Raw genomic sequence first — 26,808 nt, 5'->3', positions numbered from 1 at the left:
CTTATAGGCCAGCCATCAGAGGACCCATTTGTGCCGTGTTAGCCCAGTCCACGCTCCCTGAAACCTATGTCTAATTTTTTTTTTTGTTTTTTGATTTTAATAATTTTTTGTCATGTTATAAATCCAGTCATGGATCAAAAAAGCTTTATTAACCAGGTGCAGCCAGAGTTCTGCTATGCAATGACATTTTGGATCATATGAGGTGTAGTCACATAATTTTTTCAGATGAAACATTATTTTTGCCATTTGGAGCGTTTTATACGGTTAAAAGGTTGCTAAAGGATGCATTGCTCAGATGACAATCATTGCCTCGTTTTATGTTGGTGGTTTCCGCCTCTCGCGACGTAATCTGCATTACATAGGGTTGTATGGTTACTTTTGATCAGATAATGTATTAACACTAACGTATGCTATACAAAATATATTGCTAAAAATATATTGCACATTATCGGCGGTTAACTAGTAATTGTTATCAGTGATAGCAGTAAGTGTAGCGGTAAGGTGCGTACTCACACACGTCGAGTGACGAGCACAGTGCCACGTGGAGTGACAGCAGAGCCACCGCCGCCAACAACTGCATCTTCACTGACTCCGGCACTGGTCACCGCAAACCTGCCTGCAAAGAAGGAACACACCATTAGAGCGCTATGGCTCAAAGTCGTAACACGTGTCAGTACATGGGTTTCATTGCCAGTCCCGTAGCCTGGCTTCAGGAAAGGAGCAAGTGTCAATTATTCTTTCACGTTTCAAACCATTGCGGTTCTCGTAAGAGTAGGTCGTTAGGTATATGAACATGCGTAGTTGGAGAAATGAGTAGAAAGGAGAGTAGTCATTAACGTTTAATTTCATGCCAGATTTCCGTAGTGCACTGTTAGAGCACAAAAAATTGCAAGCAAAGTGAATTATTGTGCGACAGCTCGTTTTCGGTAGTTGCGGGAATACTGGAAGTGTGTCAGTACAATTTAGAGGGTTACAAATGTTCTGTAGATTGCTCCAGGTACGTGACACGGTACTATGGCGTGAGGATTTCGATGTGTGACAGGACTGCGTGACTTGTAAGAGTAGAAAAAGAAACGTTCTGACTTTCGAGGTGATAATTAAAACCAGATATAATCACATCTGGTATACTTTCTACGCAAATGACGATAGAAACTTGGAGAAACTTTTAACTAGCTCGTCAAAAATAAAAATTCGCTTTGGCGCCAGTTGTAAGTCACCTGTTCCTGTGTTTGCCAGTAGCGGTGTCCCTGGAGTCCTCTCTCTCTCTCCCTCTCTCTCTCTCTCTCTCTCTCTCTCTCTCTCTCTTTCTCTTTCTCTCTCCCGTTCGCTCGTTGCAGAATTTGCGCCGTGCCGAGATGGCGATAAAAAAAGCAGTAAACTGCGATTTCTGTTCTCCGTTACAACAGGTGCAATGAAGTTACGATACTGTGCGGTGAGTTACGTCAAGAACAAGAAATCAACGATGGATCGACCGTAAGGAGCGTACGTATGCACAATACGGTATCTGTTTTTTTTTTTCTCTTGGATTTGCAGTTGGAACAAAGAGGAGAAAGAGGAACAGTCACTAATGTTTAATTAGTCTATGTGCCGCAAATTCTCACTGAAGTAACTTTTCATCCGACATCACGAGGTTTCCCATCAAAGAAAAATCCTAGGCACAACCGGGAACTGAACCCGTATCCTCCGCCCAGTACCCAGATTCTCTGACCAGCCAGTTACCGGACCCTACTTGATCAATCAATGCTGAGGCAAAAGAGTATTGTGTCTAATATTACTTTGCGTTTTTATTTTGTGGAAACATGAAATGAAGAATATTTGTTACAAAAAAAAAAAAAAAAAAAGCTAATACTTTCTTACTCGAAATTTCATAAAACAAAAGGAGTTTTCTTTTGGTTGCTGCTTTAATTTATAAAATGCACTTAATCGAAGTCGAAGAACATTATAACAATATTTTTATAGGGCACATTTCCTAATGTACTGCAATACTATATTTATTTGTTCTCAAACCTTTTGCTGACTTCTTTGACTATTGATAGTCACCTAACGATAGCCTTAGGACAAAGCGACCCGTTTAGTGACCGAATAAAAAAAGTATAATTTAGCAAAACATCAGGAACAGTTTCGTACTTAATTATGCTTACAATATTCTTTCTCTTCATTAACGAATCAGATACAGGGAGTCAAAACGAACGGATGGGAGGAAGGACACGATGAGGATTTAACAAAAGAATAGGCCGGGGAAGTCTAAATCTGTTCCGGAAATCAGTATCCCTAGTTATAGAGCATATCGCCGATTAAACATATTTACTGATTTACTTCTTCACAGGGAATCTATTACCATGCGGAGCTGTCGAGTTTCTTGTGCAGTTTTACATCTCTTTAGTCCAAGTATCGTCTAATTAGAAAACATTAACCATAATTAGGAAACATTAACCTGTTTCCTGTTTACTTTGTTCGTGTGCTACTTCAGAATAAGAAATTAGTGTATCGGTAAATGTTCTACTGTCCTACGGATCTCAGGTGCCGAATTAGAAAATTGACTTATCGTATATTGCAAGTAAGCCCTTAAGTATATTATGTGCATCGCAAAGATTCCTACCGAGCATTAGCGTTTTGCCTATTTGATCCCCTTCTGAGTTCACTAATTCAATCACAAAGCTATCCATAGTTCTATTGTGCTCCTATCCCTTATTTCACCCAAAAGTTATCTAATGATTTCATTGAAACTCACAGCAACCTCGGGATTTTCAGTTTTTCCAGGTCCTATCCCCTTAATTTCCAACCTTGTGACAATTTCTTCAGTTTTAATCTCAAGTTTCTAACTAATAAACTCTGGTCGGAATCCACATCTACCATCTTTCAATGGCTGCAGGTGTCTTCCAACGATGCAATCTCCCTACAAGATTCCGAAACCAAGCGTAACCAATAATTAAATTATGTGCTGTGCAAAATTCGACCAAGTGGCTTAGTCTTCCATTTCTTTTCTCTAATCCATGTCCTAATACTATTTCTCCAACTCTTCCTTTCTTTGTAATCGAACTTAGGTCCGCATCGCAATCACACTGTCATCTTTATGAGAATAATTCCCTTTGGCTCTTCATACATTCACTCAATCTCCTCAACATCTGCGGAGCTAGTCGTCATATAAAATTTTACTACTGTGCGAGGTGTTGATATCGTGTATATCTTGGCCACTATAATGTGTTCACTAGGCATTTCATAGTAGCTTGCCCGCCTTCCTATTTTCTTATTCATTATTAGTTATTTTTACTTATAACACTTACTGACCTTACCAGAATTTGCTATTTTTCCTGGCATCAAACTTCACTTGTTCCCACTACGTCGATCTTTACCTTTTTTTTAAATAGACACAGCTATTTGACTTATTGTTGTTTATTTAATTACGACCCACGTTTCGGCCTTTTCTGAGTCCTCATTATCATGACGGCTCAAGAACGTGTGTTCATCTTGTATAGACCAAAGAAAACCTGTTTTTATTAAATATGGCATGATCTATTTACATGATGATGATTTCCACATCTGGCATTTCGTGGTGAGCGAATATTGTTGTTAATTTATGGCCAATTTTGAGCTTGATGTCCTGCAAAATACGTTACTGACATATACTCAATCACCTGAATGTGGCATAAAAGGCCGAAACCTGGGTCGTAATAAAATAAATAACAATAATGTCAAATAGTGGTGTGCTCATTTAAAAATTATTGTATGATTGTTGCTCGGTAACATCAAACTTTAAACCTTTCCATTTGCCGTTTTAAATTCTCTAAAGTACCTACCCGATTAAGCGATCCACCTTTGTACGCACCCACTAATAAAATACCAGTTTATTCTGAGTCGTCCTCTCCCAGAATATTGTACCCAAGAGGATGCCATCATCATTTAACCACACAGCAAAGATGCGTTCCCGTGGAAAAAATAACGGCTGTAGCTTCCCCCCTTGCTTTTAGCCGTTTGCAGTACCATTACAGCATGCCATGTCGGCTGATGTTACAAACGTATTTTAGTCCTTCGTCATCCAGAGGGTTGCCCCTGCGACTACTGAAAAGGCTGATGCCCCTCTTCAGAAGCCACATGTTTCGCCTCTCCACAGACATCGCTCCATTTCGGTTGCTCCTACGTTTAGCCATTCAAGCCATCACGCCTCGGCAACGTCCATGGTTCATGGTCGGGCTGTTACTGTTACAGTTGTTGAATTAATATGCACGATACCTGCTCTCAAATTTTCGAATTTTTTCCAATTCTATATTCCTCTGAATAGCCTTTTGTTGGATGTTGATGTAAAGTGCTGAACCAAGACCTTATATAAGAAAGGAACCGTATGGCATTAATGGCCAGGAGACCCCAGTGGAGTGGTCGCCCGCCTTGAGCAAGTCTTTCTGTTTCACACCACGTCGGCGACTTGCACGTCTTTTTTGTGGTGAAATGATTTGGACAACACAGACTCCCAATCCCCAAGCTTACAAAATCCCCGCTCCGGCTGGGAATCGAAACTGGGACCCCGCCGTCTGGGGGAAACCATGCTAACCTCTAGATCAAACCCGTTCAGGAAACAGACAGGCGAGCACTAGAGCTCACGCTCGTTAACACCATTTCAGTAGACGACGCTTGCGGTGAAAAGTGGCTGTTCTGTTTTCGGAGGAGTGACAATCTGTTACGTTCACTGTAGTTTTAAACGCAAGCTAATATAGTTAATGTCGCAGTGCTTAAAGTGCAGAACAGGTGTTTCAAAATCGATGAAAGGCAGCGTTGTGGCCGAGTTAGGTGCATAAAAGTGAAGGTCAGACTCACGAGTAAGAACTAACAATTTTTAACACTTCAGTGCAGAATGCGTATCTACAGTTAAAACTTACAAGCCTGCAGTAGTTGATGATAAGTTTCATAATAAAATAACTCTTCTGGATAAGAATTAAAGTTTTCTTTAACATTAATTTCCACAACTTCAGAAGTCGACATTTACGATTACGTTGATGTTTGGACCTGCATATTTGAGAGCCCAACTTCTTTCCACAGTGCAGGGAACGAAATCTATCCACAAAGCTCACTGACAGACTTCATTTTAAAAGCTTATATTCGAATTAGCGGTGCTCAGAATGCGTTACCAGACATGGAAGCTTTAGTGAAATAGTATTCAGTGACTGCAATGTTCCTATGTTTAGTGTATGAATAAAATAGTCACGAAATACTTGTTGATGGCAACGTAAACTTCGTCTGAAACAACTTTTGTCATAAGATTACATCAATCTTAACAAACATTACGTTTCGTACTCAGCTGTCCCATGCACGTTGCCTAATCAAATGGTTCAAATGGCTCTCGCCGCGCGGGATTAGCCGGCGGTCTATGGCGCTGCAGTCATTGAACTGTGCGGCTGGTCCCGGCGGAGGTTCTAGTCCTCCCTCCGGAATGGGTGTGTGTGTTTGTCTTTAGGATAATTTAGGTTAAGTAGTATATAAGCTTATGGACTGATGACCTTAGCAGTTAAGTCCCATAAGATTTCACACACTTTTTTTTTTTTTTTTTTTCAAATGGCTCTAAGCACTATGGGACTCTTAACATCTGAGGTCATCAGTCCCCTAGACTTAGAACTGCTCAACCCTAACTACCCTAAAGACATCACACACATCCATGCCCGAGGCAGGATTCGAACCTGGGACCGTAGCAGCAGCACAGTTCCAGTCTGAAGCTGCTAGAACCATTCGGCAACAGCGGCCTGCTTTGCCTAATCAAATAAGGGAAATGTAAGTTACATTTGAAAGTCGTTTCTCATCCATGCAACAGTTTTAGGAAATAAATTTGCCACGAAAGGTATTAATTAGCAACCGTAAAGCGATAGATCTCCATAGAATAGTTAACGGCCGTAGAACAGACACGTCGACAATAGTTTCTCATGCCGAGCCGTCTTGTTACGATTCGTTTTGCCTTCCCCTCCTTTCCTCTTCCCTTTCCCATTCCACTACTCGCCATGATCCGGCCGGTTGGTCACAGCAGAGGCGTGAGCGCGAACCAGCTCCCACGAGCAGTTCGGTAAACAGGTCTGCACTAGACAGTACTGATACAAAAAAATTACCATTATTATATTTTACATACTTTACTGTTATTAAAATTGTAAGCATCTGTGGAACGTTAAAAATGTGCGTGATCGCAAACAAAAGTAATATTTGCGAGGGTGATAAAGGCAGTAGCAACTGACAGTAGCCCCCCCCCCCCCCCATCCCTCCCGCTAGCCACAACAGAACCTGGATCCGTCCATGTTATGAAAAGACGAGTGGAACTTGAAAGGAGTGCCATTGCGGAAATGTAGTCGTCGCCGCCTGGCAAAGCGCCTCATATCCCTAAACACACGGTAGACGGCCAGGCCGGTTGGCTTCCGTGCGGCGCTGAAAGATCGTAAACATACGAGCGCGACCGGTAGGCGCACGTCGCGACGTCGCAGACGGCACAGAAAGTGGAAGGCGTCAGGGAAGCGGGGAGGCAGAGAGAGACAGGCGGAGAGGAGGCCGGGCTCTTGCTGATTTACTGTTCCGGTAATTACTTGGGGCCGCCGCGGGGGCGCTTTTGAAGTCCCCCGTCGCTGCTCTCTTTTGCCGTTGTTTACGACGGCTGACGGAGTCGCGCGGCTAAAATTCGCCCCCTACATCGTCGCTAACGGCAGTCTCAGCATGCGCTTTCAGCGCTGCCGGTGAACCTGATAAACTGTAGCCCACCAGAAGTCATGAGATATAATGTCAGCCATTCCTTATAAGTCAGGATTCGTACCAAAACTTTAAGAGGGCTCTACCGAAATTAATACAAAAACGTCACACTGTCTTTATTGGGTGATAGAGAGCGTTCAGTGTTCGGATGGAGATACCACTTAGGCTTTCACAGGAAGTGTTTACTGCGGTTAAAAACTATAGACAGGGAAGCCGAGGTCGATATATAAAATTATTCGTCCTTATCAGTGCGAGATATCGTCGGAGATACATTGGTGTATACCTTGCACACCTGCATGGACTACCATAGCACACTTCCCTACTCAATCCAAATTCCCATTCACTCGTTGTCCTCTTGATATTCCCCCTAAACTCGACCAGCAGTGGAGACCCTTTCCAGTTGTATTGAAATAGCACCTCAGAATCCAACGGAACGGAGGATACTACCTGAATGGTTCAAATGGCTCTAAGCACTGTGGGACTTAACATCTGAGGTAATCAGTCCCCTAGACTTAGAACTACTTAAATCTAACTAACCTAAGGACATCACACACACCCATGCCCGAGGCAGGATTCGAACCTGCGACCGTAGCAGCAGCGCATTTCCGTACTGAAGCGCCTAGAACCGCTCGGGAACAGCGTCCGGCGATCCTGCCTGAAACCCAGCCATAGGTGCTTTGATCAAATACAACTATTTGTTTTCAGAGACCCTTTCAAAGTTCGAATATCTAGGCGCAGTTAACCAAAACCATTGTACCAGGTGAGTAGGAAGCTCGGATTCGAATCCCGGCCTTGGTACAAATTGTCATTCCTCGCTTCAGTCTGCATATATACATCGACTATTTTTAATTGAGAACGAAGTCCCCAGCCAATCATGGTTTCGGCTTCACGAGACGATTGGCAGTGTCTTCTATAGTACAGCTCTATAAATGCTATCACCTTGAGCTTTGGACGCAGTCACCAGTTTAACTCCGAAGATAAGTACCGCACAGGGGGCGAAACGACATTGAGCAGTTTTATATAACGACCACAGCCTACCAGCCCGATGGTTTTAACTGAGGTTTCAAATGGGAACGATCCGTTTGGCGGTCCTCTTCGCTATCTTCTGGAGCCATAGATTTTCTGCAGTTATAAAACACGAAGGACGTGAAAGGTAGGCAGTAGTTGAGAAAGGAGTGAGCCAAGCCTTTATCCTGTCCTCTATGTTATCCAGTTCAAAAATGGCTCTGAGCACTATGGGACTTAACATCTATGGTCATCAGTACCCTAGAACTTAGGACTACTTATACCTAACTAACCTAAGGACATCACACAACACCCAGTCATCACGAGGCAGAGAAAAATCCCTGACCCCGCCGGGAATCGAACCCGGGAACACGGGCGTGGGAAGCGAGAACGCTACCGCACGACCACGAGCTGCGGACTGTTATCCAGTCTTTACATAAAGCTAACAGTAATGTAAAATAGGATAAAATTTGGAAAAGCAGAGCTGAAGTAGGAGAATGTCGATGTGATTGTAAAACTGTCAGAGACGGGAATGGATTTGTGAGGTCAACTGAAGTGAGTCGATAGTGTCTTGAAAAGTGTCTGTAAATTCACATACATAAACCCAAAGCAAGGGCAATATAATGAAGCCGAATTAATTAATGCGAAGCTGAGGTCATTGGGATATAAAGTGGGACATTAAAAATTAGTTGATGAGTTTTGCTGTTTCTGTAGCAAAATAACCGATGATGGCGAAGTAGAGAGGATACAAAGTGTTGAATGACCACAGCACGGAAAGTATTTCTGTAGAAGAGGAATTTGTTTAAACGTAATATCAATGTAAGTGTCAGGAAGAATTTTCCGAAGGTACTGTCTGGAATGTAACTTTATATGGAAGTGAAACGTGGCATACCCTGTTTGGACTTGAAGACAATAAACGCTTTTGAAATGTGGTGCAGTAGAAGAGTGATAAAGATTAGATGACTAGCTCTAATAGCAAATGAGGTGGTACTGAATCGATTTGGGGAGAAACGAAATTAACGGACTTCTTGACTCTCATTAGGGATCTGTTCGCAGAACCCTTCCTGAGACATCAAGTATTTGACGATCTGGTAATGGAAGGAAGTGTGAGGGGTAAAAATTGTAGGTGGAGACCTGAATGAAGTACGCAGATTAATATTAAAGTATTCGTATGGTACTTATGCAGAGCGATGAGAGTTGCACAGGATAGACTAACATGGAGAGCTGTAAACAAGGCCAGGTTCGCTACTTTACATTCAGTCAGCCAGCATTTGATGGAAAGGCCCGTCATCAAAGCTGTAGAATAGTCAACCTTCCACAGACACCCCTCCGTTATGGTGCACATACGGAACGGGTATCCTTATCGTTTAGGCACGCTGGACAATCCCCCTCGAGAAGCTCCGTGCTGCGTGGTGATACATATACGTGGTGAACATTAATAAATGTGACAAACTGGAAGGAAGGAATGCTGCCTAGAAATAGGAGAAAAAAGATCCTATGAACAATGTTCGGAAATGCATCGTTGCCACGTTAGGGTGCTGACGAATGGGAGTGCCTTTGACCACTTGCCGTGTGTTCCTCGTGGGTTGCAGGATGTGTGATGGACGCAGCGTACTGTAAGCAGCAGAATGGTCCGGTATTCATGTCGAGAACAAGCCGAGATGGAAACGGTCGAGAGGCAGTACTGCTATACTAAAACAAGTACCCTCACAGTCACAATCACATCACTCAATACTTCGAGCCCATTTTCGGCATTTGTGTGATGATGATGTTTGGTTTGTGGGGCGCTCAACTGCGTGGTTATCAGCGCCCGTACAAGTACCCAATCTTTGCTCAATCCAATTTCGCCACTTTCCTGGATGATGATGAAATGATGAGGACAACACAAACACCCAGTCATCTCGAGGCAGGTGAAAATCCCTGACCCCGCCGGGAATCGAACCCGGGACCCCGTGCTCGGGAAGCGAGAACGCTACCGCGAGACCACGAGCGGCGGACGCGGCATTTGTGTGATCATCGGTCCCTTCAGGCAGACGAACGTGTAGGGTGGCGGTGAACCGAGGAGGACTGGGATCTATATGATATTGAGATTAACTTTAGCACAAGCTCCAGACAATTTGGACGCCAACACGGTGTCAGCCAAAGTACGGTTATATGTATTCCTCATGACAACCGCTAATGTCCTCACCTGCAACACACATTAACCACATAGCACGTAATCAGAAGTTCTGCCATTGTTCAGTGGCATCTAGTGTGGCAACGATGCATTTCTGAACACATATTCGTAGGACCTTTTTCCCCCCATTTGCACTCAGGAATCTCTCCTTGCAGTTTGTCGCTTTCCTTAATGTTCACTCTGTATATGTGTGGCAGCCTGCACATTAACAAGGATAAATAGTCGATAAGAGAAGTTCATATAGCAGTCAATAAATAGGGATGATCTCTATTTCTCTATAGTATGCACAATACGCACAGTGCAGTACCCCAGGACGGATGAGGTTAGCGCAAGACTTGAGGGGATTAAGCTGAAATTCTTCTCATGTTCTAAATGCCTAATTCATTCATTTCACCCAGTCTCGTCATGGAACTTGTAGTCACTAAACAGCTGCGAGCAATTGGTACAGCCTGGCCTTTTTGCCTTGCTGTTCAATTTGTATCGGAATTTGTGGTGAGTGACTGATAATGCTAGTATCTGATTACCGCAGCTCCAGCCCTTGGGAGAGAGGAAAGCGATGGCACAGGGCGAGAGAGAGAGAGAGAGAGAGAGAGAGAGAGAGAGAGAGAGAGAGAGACGAACGGCGTGTCAGGAAGAGGAACCATGGGCTGCTAGGATAAAAACCGGTAGCATCTGCTTACAGATCCAGACCTGACAAAGCGGGCTCCCTGCAACGAAGTCCAGTGACGCGAGCTTAATATAGCGGCACGTGGTGGCCGACGAGCAAATAAACGGGGAACGGGAGCGGCGGCTGCGGCTGCGCCCGCCAGCTCCAGGCTGTCACGTGACCCGCTTCCTGGGCGAGTGCGCGGACCACGGGGAAGCACGGCGCTGATCCGTCTGGAGCCGGAGCACTTTGCACCGCCTGACGGCGGAACGGTAGCGTGAGAGGGATTACGTCGTAAACACGAGGGGCAGCAGACAACTGGTTCTGCTCGCTACCTTATGATGAGAGCGCGTGCGTGCAGATTAGAACAGCTACCAAATGAACCACTTACAAAACATGTCAGGTATCACTTCGAAACCGAAGTGATATCTGGCGTTCCGCAAGACAGGGTGACTATTATAGAACTGTATGAAATAAAAGCGTCATAACTTCTGAACAGTTTGCGTTTGGACGTTAAAACTGTAGGGTTGGCCGCGGGGCGTGAAGGGAATTACTACGCGCTTTGTTATTCGGTTGCCGGCCGAAGTGGCCGTGCGGTTAAAGACACTGCAGTCTGGAACCGCAAGACCGCTACGGTGGCAGGTTCGAATCCTGCCTCGGGCATGGATGTTTGTGATGTCCTTAGGTTAGTTAGGTATAACTAGTTCTAAGTTCTAGTCGTCTAATGACCTCAGCAGTTGAGTCCCATAGTGATCAGAGCCATTTGAACCATTTGTTATTCGGTTTATCGACGAAGCCCACTTCCATGTTGATGGCTTCGTCAGTAAGCGAAATTGGCACATTTTGGGGACAGAGAATCGGCATTTCGTCATAGAGAAATTGTTAGGTTTGCCTGTTTTATTTCTTCATTGATAGTCCTTGGTGTCGACGTACTGCTTTGTTATAGCGGCTGAAAAATGGGGGGTGGAATTTCTACGCTGACTACTATAAATGATGTAGTCGACAGGTGCACATTTGCGTTTCACAGTTCTTTACTTTCACTGTTCACCACCTCCCAATATTACACAGTTAATATGGCCAATGCACTATTGTTTAACTTTCGATTAATCTCATTAAAAGTTTGCATGCAAACAAACATCAGCATAGTGCTACTATAGTGTACTGTTGAACATTTACGAGCAGTAAAAACCTAACCACACGGTTCTTGCAGAATTATACGGTACGTATTGAATGGACACTGTCATTGTTTTATCACACAGCCCATTTGTGTTACACTTACTTCAGAGTTAACTTGAAGCATTTTTGTTAACCTAACGAGCACGGGTTTCTCGTCTGAAAATCGGCCGTGGACTGACTGTCTCGAGACCAAAAATTGGGCCTATATATATCATCACAACAATAGGTACTGGATTATACATTTTTTATGTTTAATTTACAGAAATTACAATAAAAACTCAATCAATTAGCTGAATATATAGAAAAATTCTCTCTTTTTAACAGTTTCTTCTACTACGAGAGTTAAGCCGAATTATTTGTTCCCACGCCCGGGTTCCCGGGTTCGATTCCCGGCGGGGTCAGGGATTTTCTCTGCCTCGTGATGGCTGGGTGTTGTGTGCTGTCCTTAGGTTAGTTAGGTTTAAGTAGTTCTAAGTTCTAGGGGACTTATGACCACAGCAGTTGAGTCCCATAGTGCTCAGAGCCATTTGAACCATTTTTTTTAATCTAAGTAATGGAAAATATGAAGTCTTCCACACGAGTACTGAAAGGGATCCGCCAAAATTCGGCTACACGATAAATATCACAAATCTAAGGCTGTGAATTCAACTAAATACTTAGGGATTACAATTACGAACAACTTAAAGTGGTACGATCACATAAATCATGTTGTGCGGAGAGTGAACCAAACACTGCGTTTTATTGGCACAGTACCTAGAAAACGTGACAGGTCAAATCAAACAGACTGCCAATACTACGCTTTCCGGTACTCTACCGAGGTATTGCTCCGCGGTGCGGGATCGTCATCACACAGGATTGGCAAAGGACTTCGGATATGTAAAAGAAGGACAGTTCGTTTTTACTATCATGAGATATAGGAGAGAGTGTCACGGATGTGACAGACGAGCTGGGATGGCAATCATTGCGACGAGATATTTTCGTCAAAATTCCAGCACTAACTTTCGCCTCCGACCGCAAAATATTTTGTCGGCGCCGATCTACGTAGAGAGAAATTATCACCCTAATAGAATAAACGAAGTCGGAGGTCGCACAAAAAGATTTAAGTATTCGTGACTGGTAGCGGAAATTTTTCTATACCCCATTCGTTTTTCACTCGAGCTTTTCGAGAGTGGAACAGTATTGAAACTGTTTTAAGATGGTCCGATGGACTATCTGCCAGGCATTTGTCAGTTGCGGAGCAGTCATGAAGATGTGGATGCAGATTAACTGTCTATACCAGTATTTGGACAACAGTCGGTTCAGAGGTCGCGTTCGCAGTTCGTGGTCTAGTTGCTAGTGTTGCTGCCTCTGGATCATGGGATCCCGGGTTCGATTCCCGGCCGGGTTGGGGATTTTCTCTGCCCGTCGACTGGGTGTTTGTGTAATTTTCATCGTCATCATTTGTGAGAGTGACTGGATGGGATTGTGAAAAGAAAATTGACTATTTAAAAATTGGGAGTGGGTATGGGCGCTGATGACCGCCCTTTTGAGCGCGCCACAAACCAAACATCATCATTACCAGAGGTCGCTCCTAATATCAGACTACGCACTAGTGACGACTATATTGGAAACCTCTACGCAGTTTATCTGTGTCACGAAATGGACAATGTTGTTACTACTTCGTAAGTCTGATAGTAATTCAAACTTATGTTCTCATTCGTGCTAGTTCAGACTAAATATGTGGTGTGTTGACAACCATCTTCACCCTCCCCCTTCTCACACAAATTCCAAGCCATGTCCCATACAAAACAGTAACGAACTGTGCAGTGACCAAAAGCTACTCATTAATGCGTTAACCACTATATAGCACGCGTATTCTGGCGTCTTATCATCAGTGGCAATAATGGCCGCCCAAGTTGGTAGCGTTTTTCCATGCGTCTAACAAACTTAACAGATAGACATAACAGAAACGTAATCATCAATTATACATTCTCCACTTAAGTCATAAATAATATATTCTCCATCATCATTTATAACATTCTGTCAGCGCTGGGAACATTTCGATTCCGCGACCATGGAATTCACGTGGTTTTGAGGTGACGAATTTGTCGAGCCATGTTCGGAGCATATTTTCATCCGAAAAGAAAGTTCCTTGAAGCTTGTTCGGCAGAGATCGGAAAAGGTGAGAATCTGAGGGTGGTACATCATGTGAATAAGATGGGTGCGGAATGACTTCCCAACCCACCCTCTGTATAGCATTTTTTGTCAGGCTATCATAATGCGGGCGGCCGTTATCGTGGAGTAGCATCACTGCAAACTGTCTTCCTGATCGTTGTCTTCTATTGTGTATGCAAGACGTCTCAGTTGTTGACAATAATCGTCAGCAGTATGCCGGCCACTGTGGCCGAGCGGTTCTAGGTGCTTCTGTCTGGAACCGCGCGACCGCTACGATCGCAGGTTTGAATCCTGCCTCGGGCATGAACGTGTGTGATGTCCTTAGGTTAGTTAGGTTTAAGTAGTTCTATGTTCTAGGGGACTGATGACCTCAGATATTAAGCCCCATAGTGCTCAGAGCCATTTGAACCATTTTTTGTCAGCAGTATGGATCTTCCTGTGTGCCTGACCGAGACTCGAACTTGAGACATTTGCCTTCCACATGCAAGTGCTCCACCAACTAATCTATCAAGCACGACCCACGACCGTTCCTCAAAGTTCTACTTCCACCAGTACCTCATAATCTACCTTAAAACCTCACAGAAGCTCACCTGCAAGCCTTGCAAGTCTAGTACTCCTGGAAGAAAGGATATTGTGGAGATATGCCTTAGCCACAAGGTGGGGGATTGTTTCCGGAATGAATGTTCACTTTGCAGTCGAGGCTGCGCTGATATGAAACTTCCTGGCAGTTTAAAACTGTGTGCTGGACCGAGAGTCGAATTTGGCACCTTTGCCTTTCACGGGCAGGTGCTACACATACTGAGCAACCCAAGCACGACTCACATCCCGTCCTCAGAGCTTTACTTTCTCCAGTAACTCATCTTCCGACGCACAGTCCGCTTCAGAGAGAAAATTCACTCTGGAAACAATCCCCCAGGCTAATGGTAAGCCTTATCTCCAAAATATCATTTCTGCGCCGGTCACGGTGGTCGAGCGGCTCAAGGCGCTTTAGTCCGGAACCGCGCGACTGCTAAGGTCACAGGTTCGAATCCTGCCTCGGGCATGGATGTGTGTGATGTCCTTAGGTTAGTTAGGGTTAAGTAGGTCTAGGTTCTAGGGGTCTGGTGACCTTAGATGTTAAGTCCCATAGTGCTCAGAGCCATTTAAACCATTTGCAAGTTTCGCTAGAGAGATTGTGTGAAGTTTGGAAGCTGGGAAATGAGGTACTGGTGGAAGTAACGATGTGAGGACGAGTCGCGTTGAGCTTGGGTAGCTCAATTGGTAGAGCACTTACCCGCGAAAGGCAAACGCCCCGAGTTCGAGTCACGAGCTGGCATAGAGTTTTCATCTGCCAGGAAGTTTCATATCAGCGTACACTCCGCTGCAGAGGGAAAATTCATTCTGGAATATTAGCCGTGCTCGCCAAATCTCGAGGAAGCAATTAGTAGGACACCACACTGACGCTGTCCACCAGACGTAATACATTATCCTCTGTGGATGCGCGCAGGTCTTTGTAATGGAAGTTGCTGCTTTGTTTGGTCTCAGCAAGTCCTCCCTTTCCTCGTGTTAACATATAAACTCCATTTGCCGTCACCAGTAACGATAATGGACAGGAATGATCGGTTTTAATCAAAAGCCATTTGACGACGAGCAAGCAGCGATGCAGATAAGACCCCGAAGATTTTTTTATGTTGTCTTAGAGGATGACGTATCCATTCACGTGATTTTTGAAGATTCCCCATTGCATACAAACGTCGCATGATAAGGGACACATTTTCCAATTCTCGAGTGCACTTACGTGGATCATTGTGGATTAACGCGATTAAACTATCTTCATTAAACCTCGAAGATCTTCCGAACGTTGAGAGTCAGTTATGTCAAAAGGGTCTTCCCTAAAACGAGAAAACCCTTTTCTTGCCGTGGTTTGCACTCTATCCCCATGTTGTTGTTGTGGTCTTCAGTCCAGAGACTGGTTTGATACAGCTTTCCATGCTACTCTATCCTGTGTAAGCTTCTTCATCTCCCAGTACTTACTGCAACCTACAGCCTTCTGAATCTGCATAGTGTATTCATCTCTTGGTCTCCCTCTACGATTTTTACCCTCCACGCTGCCCTCCAATGCTAAATTTGTGATCCCTTGCTGCCTCAGAACATGTCCTACCAACCGGTCCCTTATTCTTGTCAAATTGTCCCACAAACTCCTCTTCTCCCCAGTTCTGTTCAATATCTCCTCATTAGTTATGTGATCTACGCAGCTACTCTTCAGCATTCTTCTGTAGCACCACAGTTCGAAAGCTTCTTTTCTCTTCTTGACTAAATTATTTATTGTCGATGTTTCACTTCCATACATGGCCACACACCATACAAATACTTTCAGAAACGACTTCCTGACACTTAAATCAATACTTGATGTTAACAAATTTCTCTTCTTCAGAAACGCTTTCCTTGCCATTGCCAGTCTACATTTTATATTCTCTCTACTTCGACCATCGTTAGTTATTTTGCTCCCCAAATAGCAAAACTCCTTTACTACTTTAAGTGTCTCATTTCCTAATCTAATTCTCTCAATTTCACCCGACTCGATTCGACTACATTCCATTTTCCTCGTTTTGCTTTTGTTGATGTTCATCTTACACCCTCCTTTCGAGACACTGTCCATTCCGTTCAACTGCTCTTCCAAGTCCTTTGCTGTCTCTGACAGAATTACAATGCCATCGGCAAACCTCAAAGTTTTTATTTCTTCTCCATGGATTTTAATGCCTACTCCGAACTTTTCTTTTGTTTCCTTTACTACTTGCTCAATACACAGATTGAATAGCATTGGGGAGAGGCTACAACCCTGTCTCACTCCCTTCCCAACCACTGCTTCCCTTTCATGTCCCTCTACTCTTATAACTGCCATCTGCTTTCTGTACAAATTGTAAATAGCCTTTCGCTCCCTGTATTTTACCCCTGATACCTTCAGAATTTGAAGGAGATTATTCCAGTCAACATTGTCAAAAGCTTTCTCTAAGTCTACAAATGCTAGATACGTAGGTTTGCCTTTCCTTAATCTTTTTTCTAAGATAAGTCGTAGGGTCAGTATTGCTTCACGTGTTCCAGTATTTCTACGGAATCCAAACCTTCCCGGATGTCAGCTTCTAGCAGTTTCTCCATTCGTCTGTAAAGAATTCGCGTCAGTATTTTGCAGCTGTGACTTATTAAACTGATAATTCGGTAATTTTCACATGTGTCAACACCTGCTTTCTTTGGGATTGGAATTATTATATTCTTCTTGAAGTCTGAGGGAATGTCGTCTGTCTCATACATCTTGCCCACCAGATGGTAGAGTTTTGTCAGGACTGGCTCTCCCAAGGCTGTCAGTAGTTCTAACGGAATGTTGTCTACTCCCGGGGGCTTGTTTCGACTCAGATCTTTCAGTGCTCTGTCAAACTCTCCACGCAGTATCATATCTCCCATTTCATCTTCATCTACATCCTCTTCTATTTCCATAATATTGTCGTCAAGAACATCGCCTCTGTATAGACCCTCTATATACTTCTTCCACCTTTCTGCTTTCCCTTCTTTGCTTAGAACTGGGTTTCCATCTGAGCTCTTGATATTCATGCAAGTGGTTCTCTTTGCTCCAAAGGTCTCTTTAATTTTCCTGTAGGCAGTATCTATCTTTCCCCTCGTGAGATAACCATAGCAACCGGACAGCAACATGCAAAACAAAAACACTACGAATATATGCACCTACTTAATAAATGTAGTGAGCCCCAGTACCGAATTCCACATATTGTCCACAAGTAGCCGCCACTACAGTGCGCGTGCTCGTAATGTCGCTGGCGCCAACCCGAACAATTTCTCCGCCACCCAGACGAGCGCCGTCGAAGTAAGTGTCTTGTTAAGTACAGTTTGTCTGCTCCCAGCGGTCCCGTTCCGCCCACGTCCCGATTGAATCCGCGCGATTCGTGATCCAGCGCTGTGATTACGAGCCGGCCAGCGGGTCCCTCCCGTCTTTGTGCGCTCGCCATTAAATGGGCCCTCATCCTCCTCACTCTCCGAGGCGTGCGCCCCCTCCCAGGGAACACGTACGCCGCCGCTATTTACTCTAGGACCGGCGTCACACTCGCCGCATTATAATCACTTCCGTCCTTGCTGCGACACAACAATGAAACAACTTGTTACCTTTTTCAGAAACGGAAAATTAATGCGAGTCGCGGACGGGCGAGGCCATTGTACCGTTGATGCGCGTCCTCACGTGTCGGCTTTAATTGAGAGGAGATCCCTCGGGGAACAGCTTGCGCAGGTGGTCCCTGAGGAAGCGGACGACGGCCCCGTTCTCACGGCTCTACGAAACCTATCGCTGCCGAACGATCCCCTGTGCGTAAGTTTAAAGAGAAGCGAGCTTATATGGTTCACACGTGACGGAATATCTGTCTGTGTCTCGGGGACAGGCGCACCCACTATTGTCACCGCGTGGGATTGCGTCTCGGGCTGCGCCTTTCCCAAGCCGTGCCCCTGGGCGTAATTAAAACCTCGCCCCCGCTGCTGGGGCCGTTGACATCAGTCCTATTCACGGCGCCGTAATAACGTTTTGTCAAAGGCGTGAATTAAGATTTGCATACGTCGGCTACGGGCACTCCCACTTAAACTGAGCTCACTGAAACAGTCCCTGCTGCCCGTAACATGCAGCCTACCTGAAAACTTGTCCACACTGCGCACATTCATTCTGATCCTCATCGCAAGTATCTAAAGCTCTCGAGGAATGTAGGAACATTTGAGTAACAGAAACCAGTACATTGCACCGTACGCCAAAGGCTCCCCAGAAATGAAAGGAACATGGGGAGTACCCTAAGGAGAGTTACTGCCCTCATTGTGCATACTCAGGTTATATCATCAGTATTATAAGACTGTTAGCTGACGATGCACAAGAAAGCATTGACGCTGGACTATCGTAAGGAATCACAGAGTGATTTGGACAAAATTTCCGCTTGCTGCAATGAATGGCAGCCCTTATTAAATGTTCATAAATATGAGATATGCGAATGAGAAAAAATAAATAGGTCATTAGTAGCAGATTACAAGATAAGCGATTAGCATCTAGCGCAAATCGAACCAAGTATTACAATAAAAAGGAATACCAAATGTGACGGTTGCTTAAAACTAGTATTAGGTTAGGCGAATGGAAGTCTTACATTTACTGGAAGTGCTCTAGGAAAATGCAGTGCATCTCTATAGCCGGATTTAAACTAGTTGGCACTTCACGTTATAAAATTATAGATAGTTCCAGTCAATATAACACAACTATGACATTTTATCTTACATTATACTTCCTTCTAGTGCTATTACGTTGGCAAGACCTACAGTTTTATAGCACTGAAAAAAATTGCTATTAAATTTCCCTATCACTCTTCTGTGGGAATTAAGTACCGGACCCTTCTCCAGAACATGATACATTCAAGGTGACTTATAGACGTCACTCCATCAACATGTAGGTATAATATAAGTTAAAATCTCTTAGTACTATTAAATAGACGTAGACTGTCGTAGAATAAAATGATATGTAAATGCTAATGTCAAAAGGAACACTTGATAATGGCACATATGTCGAAACAAGCTGGTCTTGAACTTACACAGTCAATAATAAATAACTGTTTGCAGATAATTTTGTAAAAAGGATAAATAAGAACTAACCAAAGTGTTCAAGGAACTTAAATAGGGATTCCTACAAGAACGACGACGTAGTTTTCGCGTAATGCCACCGGAGAAATTTACGGCACCTGTGCTCGAAGCAGATTGTGCGACCGTTACAGTCTGACCTGCTAATGTATTGAGTAGAGATCGCAAGAAGAAGATAAGACAATCTATGGGACGCACAATATTCTTTTTTTCTCTTTCGATATGCATGTACACTGAAGAGCCAAAGAAACTGGTACACCTACCTAGTATCGAGTAGCGTAACCGCGTGCATGCAAAAGTGCCGCATTACGACGTGACATGGACCCGACTAATTTCTGAAGTAGTGCTTGGAGGGAATTGACACAATCAATCCTGCAGGGCTGCCCATAAATCCGTAAGAGTACGAGGGGGTGGAGATCTCTCCTGAATAGCATGTTGCAAGGCATCCTATATATGCTCAATAACGCTGATGCCTGGAAAGTTCGGTGGCCAGCGGAAGTGTTTCAACTCAGAAGAGTATTCCTGGAGCCACTCTGCAGCAATTCAGGACATGTGGGGTGTCGCATTGTCTTCCTGGAATTGAACAAGTCCGTCGGAATGCACAACAGACATGAGTGGATGCAAGTGATCAGACAGGATGCTTACGTACGTGTACCCTGTCAGAGTCGTATTTAGTCGTATCAGGGGTACCATATCACTCCATCTGCACACGCCCCACACCATTACAGAGCCTCGACCAACTTGAACAATCCCCTGCTGACATGCAGGATCCATGGATTCATGAGGTTGTCTCTATAATCGTATACGTCCATCGGCTCGACACAATTTGAAACGAGACACATCAGACCAGACAAAATGTTTCAATTACCAACAGTCCGGTGTCGGTGTTGACGGGTCCAGACGAGGCGTAAGGCTTCGTGTTGTGCAGTCAACAAGGGTACAAGAGTGGGCCTACCGCTCCGAAGGCCATATCGATGATGTTTCGTTCAATGGTTCGATCGCTGACTTTTCTTGACAGCCCATCACTGAAATCTGCAGCAATTTGCGGATGGGTTGCACTTCTGTCACACTGAACGATTCTCTTCAGTCGCCATTGGTCCCGTTCTTGCAGGATCTATTTCCGGCCGCAGATTTGATGGTTTGCCGGATTCCTGATATTCACGGTACACTCGTGAAATGGTCTTACGGGAAACCCCACTTCATCGCTACGTCGTAGATGCTGTGTCCCATCGCTCGAGTGCTCTTGATAACGTGCCATTTTAGCAGCAGTAACCGATCTAACAACTGCACCAGACACTTGTTGTCTTATATATACGTTGCGCTATTCTGCCTGTTTACATATCTCTTTATTTGAATACTCCTGCCTATACCAGTTTCTTTGGCGCTTCGGTGTACAATGGGAATGCACATCGAAAATATTTGTAAGATGTACTCACGTCATACAATGTAAACTTGTTGGGGAGTATGCATGTAAATGTAAATCACTTCCTAACGCTTGTGTCAGCTAATAGTGAATTTTGCTCCGCCTTTTTACCGATTACAAACTTCTAATTTTTTGTGGGAATTAATTGTTAGTGACTGAAAATGCCGCATTGTCACTTTAGGGCAAAATGAACATAGAAAGCGGCACCCCATTTCTCTGAGCCCAAGGTGTGGTAACGAAAGCTGGACTCTCCATTCTCTTAGAATGCTTCATGTTGTGTGATTTGGGACAGCCTTTGTCTGGCTCGTACGATGGAGCCATTTGAGTGATAAATTATAGGGACTTCCGGAAACAAATTACAGCTGTGGCTCCATGCTAAGACCATTACTTGACAGGAGTTACACATTGTCAGGAAAAAGTGCATCTTCCGAACGTCCTGCAGACATTCTGCTGTAGTACTGATAGCAGGTGCTTCACAGTGTACGAGTGAAACGGAGGGCCCACTGGAAACACACTCCAAAGTTGATGTACGTGTGGCAGTACAGTTCATGTGGGCACAACGTCTAAATTACACGCAGATTCACCGTGAGCCTCTGTGGTATATGGACTAGCGGCAAAATCGCCTACTGAAATGATGCCATTGGTTATCAAAGTCGCAGAAACGTGGGTTAAGCTTGTCCGACATGCATTTCAGATCTTGCATCATACATATTCCACCTTTCCGGTAAGGAGGAATACTATTTGGGGGGGAAACGGACTATCGATGTTTGAGGACGTACACTCAGAGGTTCTCCAAAGGCTCCGTGACCAACGAGCGGATATCTATGTTCGAGTAACTGAAGGATTAGAACGTTCCGATCGGTGTTTACAGATAAAAGAAGCAGCATGTATCTGTACAACTTTGAAGTGTAGTGCAGCATTCAGTAAAAGTTGCATTCATTAAAAGTTACTTGGCCTGCCTTGTGGATCTTCGGTTAAGGATGAAGAGGGGTGCTGTGCGACCTCGATGTAAAGTAATTGATAGTTACGACCTCCAGAGACAACCGTCACTGTAGTTGGTATACGTAAGACATGAGGTTTGTGACTACTACATACTTTTAAAAAATTATATATTGACTCTTTCGTTCAAGTTCAACACTAATGTTTTTATTGTGTTTATCTGGATTGGAAATTTGTGGTAAGTACTATGGGACCAAACTGCTAAGGTCATCGGTCCCTAGGTTTACGTATAACTTAATCTAACTTACGCTAAGGACAACATACACACCGACGCCCGAGGGAGGACTCGAACCTCCGACGGGAGGAGCCGCGCGAACCTTGACAAGACGCCCCAGACCGCACGGCTACCCCGCGCGACTTTATCTGAATATATGACTCCAGTTGCATTAGGCTAGATTACCAGTACCGCAAAAAATCTCTCCCTTTTGTGAAATGACCGAAATTAAATCCATTTGCCTCACGAGTACAGCTGATGTGCTAGTTGTAACAGTAGTAGCTCCAGTTTCACAAACAGGCGTTTACGATTCATTTTGGTCTGATCAGGTAGGCTGATAGCTGTTTTTCTCACATCTTACAGCTGTAAGTGTCGTCACAAATTAAATGTCTCGATGCTAACACTGTAGCGACGAAAAACGTAGACTGACTGCGAAAGATACAGAAGACTACTGAGAATCTTTTACAGTATCTGATAGTTCTACTAACATTAGAAAGAAAAAACACAAGCAACAGCGAGTCACACAAATCGGGATTATTCTTTTACTCATTATAACAAATAACTCTAGGCACCTGACTAGTGCGGCGTAAATCAGTGTGTAAACAGGAGGACCTAACATCACTCGACGAAACGCTGTTGTGTTGGATCTCCTGCTATCTCGGCCCTCGGGCTCGTGATGCCTCGTCTCGGATTCCTCCATCGTCGCTCGGGATGCTTCGTCGCCCCTGTCTGGCCATGCGTAGCGAGTGTTTGCTTTGCCGTGATTGTTATTTCTCCGTATCGCACAATAACCGTTCCGCTGAAGTCGTGGCCAGCTCGTTAGACTCATTGTGAAAGCTTCGTCGTGAGTTACGGCGATAGTCTGCCCTCCTCCCCTCTCGTACCCCTTTTCTCGAGTGTCTATGTGTGAGTGTGTGTGTGTGTGTGTGTGTGTGTGCGCGCGTCCACTTGACCTTCCCCCACGCCAACCGCCGGGAGGGACTCTCGTCTCTAGTGCCTTACCGTAACGTTCCCGAGTCGCTGCCGAGTGGAAACTGTTGTTCCCCACTCCTCTCTCCTCTTCTGAGGGAGACGCTTTTAATCTTTCTTCATCACAAAGACAAGCCCCAAACCTAAGTAAGCGGTAAATTACAGTTTTTTCATTACGACAGACTGTAACGCCTGGTAAAGTTCACTAAGCGTTTCCACTTCACGGTGACTATTCTTCTTCTGTTGCTTTTTTCCCCAGTCCGCTTCCGTAATTAAACTAAAGTTAACCGTTGCGTATAATGGCTGCATATAAAAGATACCATTTCTTTCTGCTTATTTGTAACTGTTCTAGTAGCATACGTAACTCTGTCATATCCTTCTTGTGACACTAGATACTGCAGACAAACATCTCCAATTCACCGAAGGAAGCGACTGTTCGGAAGGTAGGCCTACATGAATGTTTCACCGCATTTTGCTAAGATGTGTAAAAGTTTTATTTGTCTGCTTCTTCCACACTCAAGATAAAAGCTGAAATATGAGCAGAAAGTAGCTGAAATACTTTTATTACAGTCTGACGAAATTCAATACTATACTTCGTATTTTCGCATAGCTTGTTACAAGGTCATCCTCAGAAGACTTAAACGCCTGCACTGCTTCTCACACCCAAAAGGCATTCCGACATAACGTAGATGAGACTTCTCCGTAACGAATTACATATTGATGATCGTCTTTTTATCGACTGGTGACTTGTTTAATCAAAATCGATATCGGTGGACGAAAAGTTTACTGTAGACGTGCTCTACCATTCCACATAAACATCAAATCTCGTGCGCGGCTTCACCAGAAACGACATGCAGAAATAGTATGAATAGTGGAAGAAATATATGTAGATGTATGTCGACTCGAATGGGAGCTACCTTGAGGTCCAACATACTGTCGTACTATACCGCTGTAGAGTAATGCTGTTGTTGTTGCTGTTGTTATTGTCTTCATTCCGAAGACTGAAGTGATGCAGCAGCCCACACTAGTATATGTACAAGACTCTTAATCTCTACATAACTACTTCAACCTACATCCATTTGAGCTAGGTTACTGTATTCTAGCCATAGTTTCCCTTTACAGTTTTTATCCTCCACACTTAAGTCCATTACCAAAATCATTGTATCCTGTTACCCCACTATGTGTCCTACGAACCGGTTCCTTTCCTTTCGACCGGTTACACCATAAATCTCTTTCTCCTACAGTTCAACTCAGCACTTCCTCACCACTTACTCTGCGTCCTCTTTAATTTGTAGCATTCTTCTGTAGCGCCATGACTCTAAAGCTTCTATTCTCTTCTTGTCGAAACTGTTCCTCGTCCACGTGCCACTCCCGTATGGAAGCTTTACTCCAGACAAATGTCTTCAGAAAGACTAATTAACTGCTATATTTGTATATCACGCTAACGAATTTCTCATTTTTCAGAAATATTTCTCCTACTACTGGTATTCATCATTTTCCATCCTTTCTACCCCAGCGATCGTCGGTTGTTTTACTGCTCAAATAGCGAAGCCCATCTTTTACTTGTAGCATCTCATTTCCTGATTCTCACAGCATCGCCTGACTTAATCTAAGTTCAAATACCAACGTTTTACTTTTGTTGATGTTCAACTTATAATCTCTTTGAAAGATTCTATTCAGTCAATTCAACTTCTCCTCAAAGTTCAGTGACATTTCTGGTGGACAATGTGATCAGCAAACCTCAAAATTTTTATTTCTTGTCCCTGAACTTTAATTCCCTATCCTAATTTCTCCTCGATTTACTTTACAGCTCGTCACAAGTACACATGGAATAACATCGGGGATAGGCTTCAACCAACACTCTCTACTACTTCCCTTCCATGGCTTTCGATACTCGTAACTGCAGAATGATTTCTGTACAGGTCGTAAATAACCTTTCTCTCCGTGTATACTGTCCTGCTACCATTAGAAAGTTGAAGAGTGAAGTCTAGTCACCAGTGCCAAAAGCTTTCTCTAATTGCTGTAAACGCAGTCGTGTCTGTCTCTAACATACCTTTCAGAAGTCGTTGAGTTAATATTGCCTCGCGAGTTCCTACATTTCCCCGGGACCCAAATTGATGTTCCCCATTCCTTGTTTAAGACCCAAATTGATGTTCCCCATTCCTTGTTTAAGAGCAAGAAATGTAGTTAATCTGACGTTTTTTGATCCATATCATCGAGTGACGCGCTTGACATACCTGCAGCCAACATGTTCTCAGAATGCCACAGAAAATATAGGAATACCACATTGACCAACGTCGACCTCAGATATGGAGGAGGACAGCACAGGGAATGAACAGTTTGTGTAGTTGCAGAATGAGTAGTTGCTTTATAATAACAGATGATTATATACTCTTCGAAACACTAGTGGTAACGGTAATGGCGGTGAACTGGAAAAGCATTTAGTGTCTGTATTCTCGAAATGGAAACGTTATAGCTAGGAAATGGGCCATTCTGATACTTGAATTGTAATGCAGAACGTTTGCCAAAGATAACCTTTCCCCTCTCTTTCATGACCTAGAAACGATGCAAATCTTTGTGTACTTCAATAAACTCGCTGAAAGCATTAAGAGACCATAAACACTCTTCCGTTAAGAAACCCGATAAGTTCCTTAAATTAATATGTCTTTTCTAGTATTGCCGACGGTATTTCCAAGAGTAGCTAACAAGAGAGACAACGGGTCACCAATTTAGTATTTCTTGTGACAGAAAACTATGTGCCATTTGCAGAATGAATAACTCTGAGCCTAGGTCCGGGACCGATCTGGGATACAGTTTTATTAATTTCAGGAAGTTTGGAATGATGCACTTTATTCTTCTTGGTGTAGCACTGAGTGGATATTGTCTCCTAATGATTGTTCATGGATAAAGCCACGACTCACAAATGCCTTAAGAAGCTTTGTTTTACTGCCATGACTGGAGTGTGGATATCTTCAGTTCACTACAGTTCTGTCGTCAGCAGCATGTCACTCGTTCTTACGCTGCATAAGGATATATGAGTCCTTTGGGTAATTCGCATTATTGAAAAAAAAAGATGCTAATGTACATGCAATCGATGACCTATAAAATAAGTGAGTTATATGCAACTTTATTTGTTCCAGTGAACGGCATTTTCTCTTGTTTTTGTGCTTATTTATTTGTGACAGAAAGCAGAAATTATTTTAGTGCAAGCATGCAAAAATTTCACAGTATACTTCATGACAGTTGCTCTTTGCGATAGGGCTTTTACATATGTTTCTCTCTTATCCTTTAAGCAAGGACATTACTCATTACCTGACAAGGAAACATCTCAGTTACCCTACGCTAAGGACAGAATGTGTGTGGGAGGTGTGTCACGATGATAACAGAAAGAATACGCTACCTACATAGAGCAAGCTTATTGTTTAAGAACCACAAGTCAAAAGTATTACAGGGAATTTTTGTTGTGTGTGTTTTCAGGGAGTAACTAATAGTTGACGTAAGCCAAATCATAACACGGGCGTCAGAATGCATGTTATAAATTAGAATCATCCTTAGAGTTTCGTATCTAAAACAATTTAGATTTAATTAACACCGACATCACGAACAGTTTACTTCAGGTATTATAGGTAGCATAAAAATTAAAAGCATGAATTATTAGGCTGCTTTCAGTATATGGCTAATGGGTTGATCTT

The 26,808-nt window shown here is 43.7% G+C and overlaps 1 protein-coding gene across 1 annotated transcript in view; it reads right to left on the bottom strand.

Moving 5' to 3' along the window:
* The window catches only part of LOC126088432 (discoidin domain-containing receptor tyrosine kinase B-like), a 209,284-nt gene that overhangs the window by 114,364 nt on the left and 68,112 nt on the right, over positions 1 to 26,808 (bottom strand). The window contains exon 2 of the mRNA XM_049906578.1: positions 514 to 616. Within this exon, the coding sequence (XP_049762535.1) occupies positions 514 to 580 (67 nt within the window). The 5' untranslated portion in view covers positions 581 to 616. The remainder of the gene's footprint in view (positions 1 to 513; positions 617 to 26,808) is intronic.

Source organism: Schistocerca cancellata, chromosome 1, assembly GCF_023864275.1.
Source record: "Schistocerca cancellata isolate TAMUIC-IGC-003103 chromosome 1, iqSchCanc2.1, whole genome shotgun sequence".
Classification (NCBI taxonomy): domain Eukaryota; kingdom Metazoa; phylum Arthropoda; class Insecta; order Orthoptera; family Acrididae; genus Schistocerca; species Schistocerca cancellata.
Note: the sequence above shows the minus strand (reverse complement) of the source record. Positions and strands in the feature narration are given on the sequence as shown.